The sequence below is a fragment of the Girardinichthys multiradiatus genome, chromosome 24, assembly GCF_021462225.1.
Source record: "Girardinichthys multiradiatus isolate DD_20200921_A chromosome 24, DD_fGirMul_XY1, whole genome shotgun sequence".
NCBI classification, from domain to species: Eukaryota; Metazoa; Chordata; class Actinopteri; order Cyprinodontiformes; family Goodeidae; genus Girardinichthys; species Girardinichthys multiradiatus.
Window position 1 is genome coordinate 11,448,083 of NC_061816.1, and position 16,885 is coordinate 11,464,967.

Consider the following 16,885-nt stretch of genomic DNA (forward strand, 5'->3'; position numbering starts at 1 on the left):
GTCCTGAGAGAGCTTCACAAGGACCGGAGTTTAAGACGGGTGTGGTGCGGTGCCAAATGCACACACATGCATAAGCAGGCCAGCAAACACAGACAAACAGCCTGTGCAGATAACGGGAGTACACAAACACTCCAGAACTAATGTTGACGCTCTGACAGTTCAAATGGACAAACAGAGCTTGCTGCTGTGTGCTCACCAGCCCTAGATTCGCTGTAGCCGTTGTTCTTTGATGGCTCGTGACCGGTGCCGTTCACGGTGGACTCTGGGTTAGCAGTTCTGGTAGGTCCAAGGGGCTTCTGATCCGTGTCATGGCTCCGAGTTTCCTGTCAACAAAGAACAGAATAGGGCCAGCTATAAACTGTGTCACATCAAAAATTAATGTTGATACTTTATCCAGCAGAAGATTCAAAGTGAGTTCATATACAACCCACAGGACTGGATGAGGGTTTTTCTATACTTAATATGGGAAACTAACAGTGTAACAGTTATGATTTTTACATGTAGAACTAATCAAAACAAATGGTGCACACCTTTTAAAGAAAAAGTCACAATCACTACTCTCGTCAGACGTTCATTAACATTTATAGTTTGTTGTTTTAATTAAACCACAAAAAACTCCTGTTCTAATGAATTGTTAAAACAAAGTCAATCTATTGTGATTTAACAGCACTTTAGCTTTTCAGATTTCAGCTTCAGCCACACATCTCTGTTGTTCGGGTGACAAACAATCACAAGCAAAATGAAGCCAATAGTTGAGCGAAAACTTTATTATCCAAATGGAAACTTACGCTCCATTAAAAAAAGGGACTGGAAATCACTATGGGACGGAACATTAGCCATATACAAGCAATCATAAAACAGTCAAGCTGATATTGATGGAGGAAGAACTCTGATGTTTCTCAAACAGCAGCAACCAATCAGCCGATTTTACTGCTGAAACAAACTGGTGACAGATTAACGCTGGAACATCTTAGCACATCTTATCACTGGAAATTCTCATTTAAATCCAAATCTGGCATTTCTTTTAATGAATACAAACATCAGTTTCTGCTAAATGTTTAAAAAAAAAAAAAAAACTCCTGAGAGCATTGGCAGGCACATTATCAAACAGCTATCCAGCACTACAAAGAACCCCCCCTATCACATATTGGGACTAGCGGAGCTGATGGGAATCGGTGCTGGTGGAAGATGAAAGCAGCTTTCTCTGGTCAAAGAGACGGGAGCCACAGCTGTCTAATACCCAAACCCACCTTTTTAAAGTAAAATGTAGGCCTAAGAAACAGTGCCGAGTAATGAAAGATGTTCTAGTAGCTTCCTGGTATTAAAGCAGGGAGTGGGGGAGCATCTCCAGTGTCATGCAGTCCCTGAGGTATCATTAGCAGCAGGCACGCATCTTAATATACCATCATATCACTCTGCTGTCAATCACACTGACTTCATATATGTCTGCATGAAGCATTTACATGTAACTTGTGACAGTCCTCCTGCATCTGTCAGTGACACATAAATCCTATCATAGCCCCACCCCCCCCTCCCATCCCTGCAGCTATCCCCGCATCTACCCATTCGTCCCTCAGTCTGAGGCCTTTGAAGCAGTGAGGCAGACAGCCAGTCAAATATCTTAATCCCATAACAATAAGTGAACATGAGGCGGGCTGGGGGAGTGGGTCCGTGTTTGCAGTCCGCCTTAGCAAACGGAAGCATTCAAGAGGTTTATGGAGGAGGTAGATGGAGGGAAGAAAATGTCTTCATAATTTCTGAATTTGAAATCTCTACACTTTTAATGAGACAGAAACAATAGCTCTGAGATCATGCCTTGCAAAACTATTCATACCATGAACTTTATCACATTTCGTCATGATACAAACATGGACCTCAATAAATGTTTTCGTGATATTGGGTCAGACCAACACCAAAAAGTGTGTAACTATGAAGTGGAAAGAACATTGCTTCAGAGTTCGGATTTTCTTTGCAAATAAAAACCTCAATTTATTATGGAAATCTGTGTTTGTCCCATTTCACCCTGATTCCCTAAATAACATCCAATCCAATCAATATTATTCAGAGGTCATCTAATAATTAAACAGTGATCCAAGATTTAAGGATCTCATTGATATTTATTTGGATTTACACCTAGACTTTGACTAGGACGTTCTAACACTATAACACACATTGATCCAATCCATTTTTTGTAGCTCTTGCTTTATGGCTGTTGTCTCTTGAAGGTAACCCTCCACCCCAGTATTAAATCTGGCCAGTTTCCCTGCTCCTGCTGAAGAAAATCATCCCCACAGCATGATGCTGCCACCACCATGTTTCACTATGAATTGTGTAAAGTGCAGTCTTCAATTTCTGCCACACAGAGTTTTGCATGTAGGCCAAAAGGTTTTATCTGGTGACCAGAAACTTTTCTGCTGTTTTTAGTCGTTATGATTACATTTGTATACATGTCTTTTGCCTTCACAGAACAGCTTGATTAAATTACACACTGCTGGACCCCGTTTAATAATCAGGTGGCTTATAAAGGCAGCTGGTTGTACTTGATTTTATTTTTGGGTAAAAAAATGTGTGTGAGAACATCCAGGTTTTATCCATCTTCTAATTCACAGTTATACACTTGTGTTGGTCACACACAGTTGTGTTGGTCTACCTAATCAAATCCCAATAAAATACATATGTTCGCATAGGTTTGCATATGTATAATGGAAAAATGTGCAAAAAGGTCAGGAATAAAAAGTTATTTTGCAATCCTTTGAAAATTACGTATCCTTTTCCTTCATCATGCACCAATTTGTGTTGCTCTATCAAATAAAATCCCAAACAATACATTAAAGAATGTAATGCCAAGAGGTGTGAATACTTTTGCAAGGCACTGTAAATACCTATACCTTTATTTCTCTGCAGAGGGTTAAGCCCCCAGCTCCAGACAGACAGGGACACTGAGGGACTTCATCAAAAGGTCCTACAGAGCTATGCAGATATGTATTGAACTTTGAACTGTGTTTGAGAGCATTTATCCAACGACTTGATTGACTAACAAAGACACAAACGCAGGCTGCAGATGAGATGTAAATGCCACAATGGGCAGGTCAACCTCAGTCAACCCTGGAGCCCTCCCATTTCACTACTTGCTTCCACACATTATTACCGAGCATCTGCTCTAACTGCTGTGACACATCCTTTTAAGCCTTTGAAATAATCATTCAGGGTTCAACGCAGAGTTCAGCAGAGAGACGGAACCAAAAGCAGACATTTTTTCCCGTTTGTTATGCCTGATATGTTCCTGCTCATTTGGACCGTGCAGGTCTTCAGCGTGCTTTCAGGCAGAAGATGTGACCGACAATCAGTGTAGGATTCATCAAGGTTGAATAGAATTGAGAAGTTTAGATAAAATGAAAGTTGCTCTTTGATAAAACAGGAACATTATGTTTTTACAGACAGTATGAAAAGAAATTATTCTAGGTTTTGTTAGGTTAACTTCCTGTTCTTTCATAAGTTGAAAAATCACTCATTTCAGGTTAGTTTATGGACTTTAATAAGACAAAGCCATAAAATATGTTTAAAATGTGTGAGATCGTCTGGCGGACAGCCTGGTATATTTTAGGAAGCATAAAACTTCATTTTCTTAAAATCGTACTGTTTGAATATAAATCTTTAATTATGATCCTATAGGCTGAGGTTACTTGGAGATCATCTTACCTCCTGCTACTCTCCATTTATGTATTATTTATAAATAGAGCTGCCAATATGTTTGCATGATGTTTTTGTTTTCCATAGAAAGTACTCCTGACTCAATGTGTGTGTTTTGTGGACGGACTTAATAAATTGTGTATTGTTGTTTCTCTTTGTCATAAAAAAGGTACACCCTGCTCAGTCCTCCTGTGTTAATCACCGTCTTCTTATTGGAGAGATCTACTGCATCGTAGAGGTTTTTAGAGGTGGTTCCTCTCCACCTGCTTGCTCAGGAAAGAGGATTGCTGAAAAGTCAGTTACTAGATCCAATCACCTGAGCTTATGGAGATTATTTTTTTTACCAATTTTCCCACAATAATCAACTGAATCTGATCGTATTGTACTAAAATAGGACTGAACTGCACGGCATAAAACTGGATCTGAATTTCAACGTATCTTTAGATTGGACTGGAATCATTTGGCGTGAACTGAACAGAATAAAAATTTTCTATATAATTAAATGTAAATTTGACTTTTGTATCTTATATAGTGCATGAGATGACTTGGGACTTTGAATTATTTGGTATAAAACCACTACCTATACGTCTCTGAGGAGAAACAACAATGTAACTCAACAACTGAAAGAATCTGGAACCATTTTAGAGTAAAGGTGTAGGATAAATTTAAGCCTCACACTTCAAATCAGATTCACCTGCATGAATTAACCGACACTCATCCCTAACAGATAAAACCTAATGGACAAAATATGGGTGGTACAACTGAAACCTTTGTCAGAGAGTTACATTCACAAATACCATTTAAAACTCTAAGGTGCATCAAAAAGTCTAGATTTAATTCTGTGTGGAGTTTAGAGGATTATTATTCAGCATCATTCACTGAGGGCCACTTTCTTGCAATAACGATTTATATTCCTGATATAGTATATTTCAGATCACGCCACTCATCGTATTTGTCCCTTCTATAGGGGGGAGGTTGTTCAACAATGGTACAAAACAACAAAGGGAATGATTGACTGCATCATAAAACTATTAAAGACCAAAAAACACGTGAAGATTTTCCAAAAATGTCAACAAATTATACAGGAACTGAAAAACAGGCATGCATCCTCAGTTGTTTTCCACCATTGTTGCAAAACAAGATATTTTGAAGAGGGACATTCAAGAGCTCCGCAAATCACATCAAATAATCTCAAATACCCTTAATTCTGCTCCTCTCCAGTCTTACTCCAGAATCTAGCAAACTAATGTCCAAATGAAAGGCATCTGAAAAGAGGACCTAGAACCTCAGAGGAACACATCAGCTGTAGCCCATGTCCTGGATGTGTGTGGTGGCTCTTGGAGAACCGCCTGCAGTCTCAGTCCAAACCTTGTTCATTGTATGGGAACCTGAATTTTGTGTTTTCATTACCTGTGAGCCATAATCATCTAAATTAACAAAAATAAAAACTAAATATATTAGTCTGTTTACATATTATAAATTACACTTTTTGAATACATTTACATAAATCAACACTTTTTGAGATGAAGCAAGATCATATCACACCACCCCTTGTTTTCACATAGCTTCTAGGCTGCGTATCCCAATAGGACACAAATAAGACCAAGGTTTTAACATAATAAAAAGGCAAAGAGCTGTTCAGATGTAGTAGTCATTTGGATTGGACATTATAATTTGAGAATTTGCAGCTAAACCTAGTAAGAAAATTGCAACTTGCAACTTTAACCTCTAGAACTGTGTTCTAAAAATAGTGACCATGCCAACATTTTACTTAATGTCTTGAATGAAATCCAAGAATAGATTCATATTTACAAATAAAAGCATGAGCAAAGCAAGTTAATTAGTGATGCATCTCTGCTCTTTTAGTATTTTCTGATTTATGGTTGTGAATAGAGCTTGTAACTGTTGTGTTTTGATCCCTTCACATTATTGATACAGGCTGAACTCATTAATTGTTCAACTAAATTAGATAGTCCTATAAAATATTAATCATTCAATAATAGACTTGAAATCATTGGGTTTTCTTGAGTTAGTGGTAATTTCCCAAAAGGAATTTGACATTAGGTTGTAATTATGCAAGCAACGGGTACTAAACATGAGGAAGAGAAGAAAACAAGAGAGCCCAGTGGAAAGAAGGGATCAGCAAACCCAATATCATTTTACAAACAGAACAGAAGCAGAAGGAAGTATCTGCAAACCAAACAGAAATGCAGACAGACAGGCATGCAGGAGGCTTCAGATTAGCTTTATTTAAAGAAGAAACAAGCAGGTGAGAGGAAAGCAAACAGACGGTTCATTAAATAAATATGAAAATTAAACAGAGAAAGGCAGTACAAAAGTTTAAAAAGCAGGAAAAGGCAGAAACATCCCTTACAGTCCGTGGAAAACCCAGTAAAGTTTAATTGTCAAAGCAATATGACAGAAAACAGAAGTAGTCTGAATAATAAGTGATATTTGTAAGAAAACCTGAGCTAACTTTATGTTACTGTAAGTGAAGTTGCCATAGAGATCTTGGACTAAGAAATATAAAAACTTACATTCATATTGTTCCTGTTATAGACTAATAATGGTCACAAAGCTGGATCCAATCCAGGATTTGTTTGCAAATGTGTTATTTCAGAAAGTGTTTCAGAGCCCAACTGAGAGCTGCGTGTGTTTTCTCGTGGCGACACGGTAGTGAGGAGTGTGATGTGAGTGTGTGCTGCTGGTGGTGTGATGGCGGCTGGTTATCCTGCTGTGCGAGAGCGAGTCCCCGTACATCTGCCCCGCCATCGCTCGGATGTTTTCAATGTACCTGCTGCTCTGAATACCGTCCTGTGTGTGGATGTCGTCCAGAGTACGGCTGCGTGTGTGTCTGGACTTGTCTGCGTGACGTTGCATGTTTCCCTCGGAGTCGACAGCAGCGCAAGCATGCGTTTTATCGAGTCTGATGCGACCCTGATGTGTGTCTGCAAACATACGGCTGCGAGTATGTTCAGAGTCATACCTTCCCCTGTTTAAGTTGCCCGGGGGCCGACTGTTTGAGACGAACCCAAACTTATTTATGGTGTTTGATCTGTGTACAGCGTATTGTGCATCCCTCTTTTCATCATCGAAACCCCGACATGCGTTTGTATGTTTGAACCCATAGGTGTTCATCTGCTCTGGCCTTTGTCTGCAGCGCTGAATGTGGCTATGAGTCAGCGGCTCAGACACTCTCCTCCTGAGTGTTGGGAGGAGGGAGGAGGAGTGGCGAGGTAAAGCTGGCTGCTGATGGCAGAGGTCACCGACCCGTACCTGATTGCTAGAGCCGGCTTTGACGTTGGGTCGATGGTTGGAGTTGGTGTTTGTTGCTGTTCTTAATGCAGAGTTGCCACTACCTGCCTGGAAAAAAGATGAAGATGTTAAATTTAGGTGACACCTCCATGAATTAGATCATCAACAAATGTTTATGGCTTAATATGTCCTGTTTATGTCCTACACAATTATGTGAAGACTGCTGACTTGTCAGCTTTCCACCAGGGTTCTTTCTTTTAATGTTTCTGTCTAAACATAAACATCTTGTACATACAGATTTATACTGACAGGAATAAAGCTTCCTACTTGATCTTTTAGTTCTCAGCAGCAGAACAAGCCAAGTTTAACCGCACCTGTGTAGAAGCCCGGAGGACAACAAGTTGGATGGTGCCCCGCATGTTCCCGTCTGATGACATGGACCGCCTCAGTGTCTCCATGGCAGCGTGGTTAGAGCGCCCAAGCAACGACTCGCCATTCACAGCGATCAGTTGGTCGTTTATTCTTAGCCGGCCGTCCTATTGCGTAAAAAAGATGCAAAAGTAATATCTAATTAAAAAACAAGGCTAATGGTGTCTTTATGTTGCTTTTTCATTCTATCGAAAGTAAAACGATGATTTATAAGGCAATGGCAGCTGTTTTTACGTAATACAGCGAAGGTAGTCACAATGCATTGTATTTTATTGGGATTTTATAAGATAAACCAGAACAAAGTAGTGCAATAATGTCCAGCTAAACTGACAGGCTGGGCAGGGAGAGCATTAATCAGATAATCAACCAAGGGAGAAATAGTAGCTCTGGAGGAGCTACAAAGATCAACGGTGCTAGTAAGAAAATCTGATGAAAGGACACTAGAAGTCACACACCTCAAAAATCTGGCTGTTATATAAGAGCAGAAAGAAAAGCTATTGTAGAAAGGAGTTCCTAAGTCATCCTGTATGCAGCTTGCCTCTTTCCATATAGAGGACACAGCAAACATGTGGATGCATCTAGCAGGTGCTCTGCTAGACGGCAAAAATGTAACCTTCTGGTCTAAATGCAGAATGCTGTGTGTTAAGGAAAACTAAATACACATCACCTTGAACCCACCATCTGAACAGTGATAAATGCAGAAGTCAGACCAATGAGAAGTTAAAACTGCTTCACTTTTTGTGGTAGAGACACACCCCAAAAACTTGCAGCTGTAACTGCAATTTGGACAAAAACAAAAAGTAAAGATTGCCAGTGTTACGTAGGACGTAAAATGAGATAAACGGGACAGGACAAGAATAAAGTGAAGTTAGAAACTGGATAAATAAGTGTGTGTGTGATTGAGAGATACAGAGGGAGAAAAGAAAATGAAAAAAGGGTGGGAGAAGGCAAGAAAATTGTGGAGGTAGCAATCTACTGAGAGTGGGAGAGCCATGATAAATACATAGAGCAGCTAATGGAATAGCCTCTGTGGGCACTAAATCACTTCTAAGTGTTTTAAATAGCAGCCTTTTGAAGAGAGGCAACGCAGAGTACTGCCCTGCAGGGACAGAGGGAGGAAGGGATAGAAGGAGGGCAACAAATGAAGAGAGCAAGTCAGGAGGTAAAGGGAAAAACAAGAATAATAATGATGAAGAGGCTCCAAGACAGACTGAAGTGAGTGTGTGTGGAGTCATGAACGCCCCATTATGGTCAGTGCTGACCTTTGACCCCCTCATTAACATGGCACCGCCTTGGCTGACCTTAAATCTATACTGGGATGGCACCAACAAGAACACACACAGACATGTTTTTGCCTGTCATCAAAAATTCAAAACCACTCAAAAGGTTTCTGAGATTTCTGACTATTCCCTTCATGCTCCTCCGTGTAAACGGTGGCAGTTCGTTAAATGTAGCTTTATTTTGTTTCCCCAGCGTGATATTTGAAATGATCGCATGATATGATCAGGGATAAAGTTTGAGAAGAGTTTTTGAAATAATTGAGGCCTGGGGCCTGACAGCCCCCAAAACTTCCTTAATGGAAATAGGTTAGATCTCTCCATGACTCTTCTTCATCCCCGCCCTTTTTTCCCACTCAAACTCTGTGATTGTGTGTGTCAGTCAGACTCAGGGGAGATCTTTTTCCCTCCTCTGTGGCAGCGCGGCGCTGCAAAGATTCATCACAGTCCTTAGCTGGTTTTCATTTGCATCCATCAACATGGTGGAGATGCACCCACATATTTATATGTATTGTGTTCCTGCTGAGAGTCTCCACTTTCCCCCTATCTTTCTCTCTTTTTATTGCTTGATGATGCTCCTTTCTGCACTCTCATCTATCTGCTGTTTCCCTTTTTACCCGTCTCTCCTCCTTCATGTCTCCTCTTATGTGGTATCTCGTCCCAGAGACCTGTTTCCCAGCCAGCCGGAGATCTTTACTAGGCCATTCTGTCTGAACGCTATCCGCCTCAGCAGCTGTCAGAAAACTACTTCTAAAGGAGCTTTTGGGAGCTGCTGCTGTCTGGCTGTACTGATCCCAGACCAGCCGTTTATCTCCAACAGCACACTCGCCTCTGTTCCTTGTTGTCGCGCGGAGCAGATCTGGGAGCAACGGCGAGGGGTGCAGGAGAAGTTTTGACACATGCAGGAGGAAGAGAGGGGGGCAGATATCGAGGCCAAGTGGAGGAATCTCCAAAGTACTGAAATGGGATGTTTTTTTCCTGATGCACTCAGAACTTGGAGTGAGTGCTGAGTGATACAGATAAACTGCAGCAGTGCTTGTGTGACGAGGCCACTTGGGGTCAATGGGTGTCAAAGATCAAGGGAGGCAAGGGGGGGGGTATGGGTTATAGTGTCAGAGAAAGGCAGGAAATAAGTTGGGGGAGATGAGAGGAAACAGAAATGCACGGGAAAGAGGAGGAAGAATGAGAAGGACTAAAACCTGATGGTGGGGGGCGGTTGCAACATTTGATGCTTTAGATTAGATTTTAATTATTTACATTATAACAATTCATAACATCCTTGTTTTCTGTTTGAACACTTCCAAAGTCATTCAACTTTTCTGAGCTCCTATTAGCTAATCGGCCTTCTGCTTTCTGCATCCGAATGTTCACAGCTTTACCTAAAACAGGAAATGTTGATGTCTGAGATGCCAGGGAACATAAAAATTAAACACTTGGATCATGCTGGTAATTCAAACATATATCATTTTGTCCCCACTTCCACATCAGGTGCTACTTTGTGTTGTAATTAAATCCCACTAAATACAGTCAGGTCCAAATATACACTGATCAAAAAAATTAAGGGAACACTTAAACAACACAATATAACTCCAAGTAAATCAAACTTCTGTGAAATCAAACTGTCCACTTAGGAACCAACACTGATTGACAATCAGTTTCACATGTTGTACAAATGGAATAGACAACAGGGGGAAATCTTTGGTGATTAGCAAGACACACTCAATAAAGGAGTGGTTCTGCAGGTGGGGACCACAGACCACTTCTCAGTACCTATGCTTTCTGGCTGATGTTTTGGTCACTTTTGAATGTTGGTGGTGCTTTCACATTCGTGGTAGCATGAGACGGACTCTACAACCCTACAAGACCACAAATGTGCATGTGTCTGCACAAACGGTTAGAAACCGACTCCATGAGGATGGTATGAGGGCCTGACGTCCACAGATGGGGGTTGTGCTCACAACCCAACACCGTGCAGGACGTTTGGCATTTGCCAGAGAACACCAGGATTGGCAAATTCGCCACTGGTGCCCTGTGCTCTTCACAGATGAAAGCAGGTTCACACTGAGCACATGTGACAGATGTGACAGAGTCTGGAGACACCGTGGAGAGCGATCTGCTGCCTGCAACATCCTTCAGCATGAGGTTGGCCCTGGGTTCCTCCTAATGCAGGACAATGCTAGACCTCACGTGGCTGGAGTGTGTCAGCAGTTCCTGCAAGATGAAGACATTGAAGCTATGGACTGGCCCACCCGTTCCCCAGACCTGAATACGATTGAGCACATCTGGGACATCATGTCTCGCTCCATCCACCAACGTCACGTTGCACCACAGACTGTCCAGGAGTTGGCGGATGCTTTAGTCCAGGTCTGGGAGGAGATCCCTCAGGAGACCATCCACCGTCTCATCAGGAGCATGCCCAGACGTTGTAGGGAGGTCATACAGACACGTGGAGGCCACACACAATACTGAGCCTCATTTTGACTTGTTTTAAGGACATTACATCAAAGTTGGATCAGCCTGTAGTGTGTTTTTCAACTTTAATGTTGTGTGTGACTCCAAATCCAGGCCTCCATTGGTTAATAAATTTGATTTCCATTGATGATTTTTGTGTGATTTTGTTGTCAGCACATTCAACTTTGTACAGAACAAAGTATTCAATGAGAATATTTCATTCATTCAGATCTAGGATGTTATTTGAGTGTTCCCTTTATTTTTTTTGAGCAGTGTATCTGGACAGAGATGTTTTTTTTTCTATTTTGGTTCTGTACATAAACTCAATTAATTTTAAATAAAACAACGCAGATGCAGTTGGAGATCAGACGTTTAGCTGTAATTCAGTTGGGTGAACAAATAAACTTCATTAAAATGTGAGGAAGTTAAGTATTTTAACAAAATCCCTTCATTGCAGGTGACCAAAAGTAATCTGACAAAATTGTTAATTTCTGGTACTTGGTAGAAAACTCTTTGCTGGGTATGATAGCCTGAAGTCTTGAACTCATGGACATCACCAGACACTGGGTTTCCTCCTTGTTAAGGCTCTACCAGGCCTCTACTGCTGCAGCTTTCAGTTTGTAGCTGAGGTTCAGTCTTCAATGCATGATCAACAGGGTGAAGATCAGATGGTTGACTTGGCCATTCAAGAATATTCCACTTCTTAGCTTTAATAAACTCCTGGGTTGCTTTGGCTGTATGTTTTGGGTCATTGTCCATCTATACTTTGAAACACTGGTGTCCCGGTGCCACTGGCACCCATGCACGGCCAGGCCATCACACTGCCTCCACCGTGTTTTACACATGCTTTGGATATTGAGCTGCTCTACACCTTTTATTTTTTGCCAACATTTCGGTAGAGGTTGATCCTGGTTTCATCTGTCCAAAGAATGTTCTTCCAGAACTGAGCTGGCTTTTAAGATGTTATTTTTTAGCAAAGTCTAATCCAGCCTTTCTGTTCTGGAGGCTTATGAGTGCCTTGCACCTTGCAGTGAACCCTCTGTGTTCACCTTCATGCAGTCTCTTTATGGTGGACCTGGATGTTGATACGCCTACCTCCTGGAGAGTATTGTTCACCTAGTTGGCTGTTGTGAAGGAGTTTCTCTTCACCAGGGAATTGATCCTGGGAGCATCCACCACTGTTGTCTTCCACGGATGTCCAGGTCAGTTTGTTCCTCACTGTTTGCTTGTTTGCCTTCTTTCTTTCTTAGGATGTACCAAACTATATTTTCCCACTCCTAATATTGAAGCAATTTGTCAGATGGATTTTGTTCTGTTTTCACAGCTTAAAAGGTGGCTTGTTTTACTTGCATGGACAGATCCTTTGACCACAGGTTGTTTGTTCACCACAAAACTGCAAGAACCTACACCTCAAATCAACTCCAGGCCTTTTATCTGCTAAAGTGATAATAACATAACGAAGGAATTACTCACACCTGTCCATGAAATAGCCTTTGAGTCTATAATTGGAATACGTTGCATTAAGATTGTGTCAGTGTCTAAATATACACTATATATACACATTACTCAAAAAAAGGGTAGGAATACTTGGCTTTTGGGTGGAATTGATGGAAAATGGAAACAGTTCACAGTACAGTGATATTATATCGTGAAAGCAGGGCAAAGGTGATTTCCTCATCTCAACTTATTGAAACTGAAGTCAACAACAGTGGTGGTTATACCACAACAATGAATGTCAATGTCTCAATAATGGGTCATGTGCCCTTGAACATCAATTACAGCTTGACATTGACATCTCATGCTGTTCACAAGTCGATATGTCTGCTGAGGCATGGCATCACTCTTCTTAAAGGGCAGCCCTCAGGTCGTTGAGGTTCTGGGGTACAGAGTCACGAGCCTCTAGATGGCAACTCAGCTCATCCCAAAGGTTTTCTATGGGATCCAGGTCTGGAGAAAGTGCACAAGCATTGTCGTCCAGAAAGATGAAATTAGGTCTGTGTTGTTCATCCAGGGGCACAACGACTGGATTAATGATGTTATTGAGGTAGTTTGGGCTTGACACTGTACCATTCAAGTCTGGGGCAGTTCTATTTTAACTAGACCCACCTCCCACACTGTAACACCACCACCAAAGGTTCGTGTGGTGGCAACAGTGGCTGATGCAGAGCGCTCTTCCTGCAACGTGCTAATGACACTCTGTGACTCTGTAAGCCCAGTGGCCACTTCCGTCTGAGAACATCCTATTTGCAGTGGGGAGGCACTGCTGATTAATTGTTGGGTGTCGTCTTGGTCTCATGATGTCAGAATGTGAACAGCATGATAATGAGGACTGTTTAGATACCAATTCTGATTGAACCAGGACATTTAGTGGTTGATCTATGGATCAAACACCTGTTGTGAATTTTGCTGTTAAGCTCCTTGTTAGAGAACAACAAGTAGTCCAAAAAGTACTGAAACGTTGAACAGTTGAACATGTGCATTCAGAGGTTTAGAGAAGGTCACATTAGGTTCAGCTGTAAAGATTATGGTGCATTTTAGGTACATTCTGGAATTTTACTCTAAAGCCAAATATCTCTTAACTTTTTATGAGTAATCGATACAGACCTAACTGTACATTAACGTTTGGATAGGTAACGTGACAAAACGTGAAAAAGCTCAAGGAGTATGAATACATTTGCGAGGCACAGTTTGATGTGATTGTTTATAGATTGTCTGTTTTCCAGATTAAGGCTGCTGTGTCGCTCACCTTATATGCAGCCCCTCCATGGATGATCGACTTGATGAAGATTCCCAGATCCTCTCCTGTCTCCATTGACTTGTTTCCCTTTAGGCTGATGCCCAAGCCTGCTGAGCCCGACTCATTGAGCGGGATCTCGTACATCAGCTGCTCCCTTCCATCCTCCATCACTTGACTGCTCGCCTTCTCCCCCTTCTAAAAATATATATATTTTTAAAAAGATATAAAAGCGCAGGTTGTAAACAAGCCTCAAATCTGAAAAAGGCAAAACCTGATAATACATACACATAAAGCCAGCTTAACATCATAACCCCTGTGCATGATAGCTGATTACTGATGTGGGAGCACCATATGCGGCTGATAAGGTGTCTGCCAACAGTACATTGATTATATTTAACACAGGAAGCCAGAAAACATGGAGGAAGGAGGGAAGAGACGGATTAAATGGTCAGATAGAAGGTGGCTGTGGGGAGAAAGAAAGAAAGCAAGCTACCGTAGAGAGGTTATTCCATTTAGAGATGAAAAGCAGATGGAGAGAGAGTCATTTCTAAAGGAAACATAATAACCTTTTCATACCTCCTCCTGAAGCACAGTGGGGGAAGAAGGAGGTGGAAAGAAAAGAGGAGGAGGGGATGATGGTGGCGCAGAGGAGCATTTAAAAGTAATAACCGATCCCTGAGGTATACCCACTTCTTGTCCCCCTTACTCTTTACTCTTTTCGTACAAATCTCTCAATCCCCCACCTGTACTCCACCTGACTCTACTTCCTACTGGTCTTTCTTCACCCACCCACCCTCTCATCCATTGCTACTTGATGGGAGGAAAATGACCATGAGCAGCAGTGCTCTGAAAATGAGACGTGGGGAAAGGGAAAAGAGAGAAAATTAAAATGTCTATCATTAAAGGATGCTAATGCACAATTTAGTCTCCTTGGAGGAGGAGCAGGTTCACCTTAATGTATCATCTCAGAGAGAGAGGGGAAGGTTTTGCATGTGTGCATTTTTTTCTAACTGCATTTGTCTTTCTCTTAAAGGACTGTGGATTTTGAAGGAATATACAAATATCCATTAAAACAGCCATACCCACTTGTCGCACATCTGAGCAGCCCCAACAGTATTGCAGAAGCCTTACATCAGACACCTTGATCCGAGAATTCACAAAGCCGAAGGACAAACACGTCCTCTTGGATAACTTAGCAAATTCACAACTAGATGAGCTCTCTCTCTCCGTTCGCTATAATCTTATGGCCCCTTTTCCTGTCAGATCTTTTCCTGTACTGCTGTGGCTTAATTAAAACAACAGGCTGTCGAAGTCTTCAAGCTGAGAGCGATACTCAACGCTAAAGTGCGAGTCAGAGCTCCCAAGTCACTAAAGGTAATGGAGCGAAAGAAAATCCTGAGAAACTGACACACTGATCCATTTAGTCACTGCTTTCACTTCTATACAAGTGGGTGCATATTAACTGTAGGCTGATAGACTGTACTGTGATTTTTGCACAGCAGTAACTAACATTTTCTGGGTTTAGATCCCAAGATGTTTGGAAAAGCGAACATTTTTCCATACGGTTGTCTTTGATCGAGGCTTCCAACTCCAAAGATTCCAGTCGAAAAAAGCAAGTGGACAAAGAGTCTGCATTTGGAGCCTGAACATCCATTAAAAAAACAAAACAAAAAAACAAAACAAAAATGCCCCAAAAATATAAAATTCTGCCGTTCTTTTGGCTGAGACCTTCTACCTTTGACTTTCATTTGGTGTTCACATTTATTTCCAAGAAAATAACGTGATTAACCAGGCAAAATCTGTCCCTCAAAAGTCTCAGAATCTATTTTCTGCTTCCGTCTAATTGGAGATTTTCAATCGGAGCTTATTTTTATCAACAGGGGTTTTCAGTGTGGCGTTATTTAAAACCAGAAGCTTTAAAAAGACCGTCTTAACCTCCCTGCTTGACAGAAACTTGAGAGGATTCGGGTGGCAATGTGGGAGGTTTTAAATACCCCTGTGATCGAGCTGCAAAATGAGGAGCGTGGTGTGATCCAAATAGAAATGCTTGGAACATGCTTATTTGTTTTTTTTTATTACTAATTTAGATCTGTTTGCACAACTCAGTGGCTCCCAGTCACACTATCACTGCCTGCAATAACGCCACTAATGCCCCTTACCTTGGGGGCAGATCAGCAATGGCTCTTTAACAAGCTTTTAGCCAGAAGAGACCACCCTCTTCAGCACCCGAATCAGAAGACCCCAGAGTGGGTGGTGCGGAGACAGCGATGGGAGCGGGGGTTGATACACAGAGATTACACACAGAGGCTTTTGTCGGTGAGTATTTCTAAATGTGGGGTTTCAAAGCACGAAGGATTAGCGGTGAGAGCGACATTCAATTAAGATGAGATCTCTCCGCGCTTGACGTCGACGACGGAGCTGCCAATTAATCGCATTAATGTCTTCCCTCTTCGTAGCTTTACACCTTTACCTCAGGACGATGAGGAATGACAATAAAAAGACTGATTGAAGGATAATTTAGGTGGGAAGAGAAGCGAGACGCAGAAAAAAAAGATCCAACTTGAAGACTGACAGACAGGATAAAGGAAGGGGATAAAACCAGCGGATAAATAAAAAATAGAGGATGAAAGGGGAATCCTCCCTTCCTGTGAGACGACCTAGTCTTGCTGGCATCAGCGGGTCAGCCATGTGCACGATGACCCCACCATCCTGTCGCTGCCAAACACTTTCACTCACACAAACACTTCCATCATCCACTCAACAGAAACCACAATAGTAATAAAACCTGAAACAAAAGAGGCTGAGTTGAATGAGAGCAGCGAGTGAAGCAGGAGTGCTGACAGGATTGAAACTGTGATTAGAAGTTATCACTTTTTAATTACTTAGACAGTGAGAACAACTACAAGAGATGTGGGGGAAAATCACTGCCTTTTGTATTCTTATAATGAGGCTAATTCACAGGCTTTATTGTTATTCTTCTGACTAAAAGAAAACGGCACTGCCTAGAGCTTTCACAGAGATGCAAGCTGCTTATGGAACATCAATA

General features: G+C 41.6%; 1 protein-coding gene across 2 annotated transcripts in view; it reads right to left on the minus strand.

The window, feature by feature from the left end:
• Window positions 1–16,885, minus strand: part of pard3ba (par-3 family cell polarity regulator beta a) — a 178,517-nt gene that overhangs the window by 86,977 nt on the left and 74,655 nt on the right. For both annotated transcript variants that reach the window (XM_047355690.1, XM_047355689.1), the window contains 4 exons: window positions 13,849–14,034; window positions 7,320–7,481; window positions 6,967–7,053; window positions 197–323 (listed from right to left, as the gene is read on the minus strand). In XM_047355690.1, coding sequence (XP_047211646.1) covers window positions 197–323; window positions 6,967–7,053; window positions 7,320–7,481; window positions 13,849–14,034 — 562 coding nt within the window. The remainder of the gene's footprint in view (window positions 1–196; window positions 324–6,966; window positions 7,054–7,319; window positions 7,482–13,848; window positions 14,035–16,885) is intronic.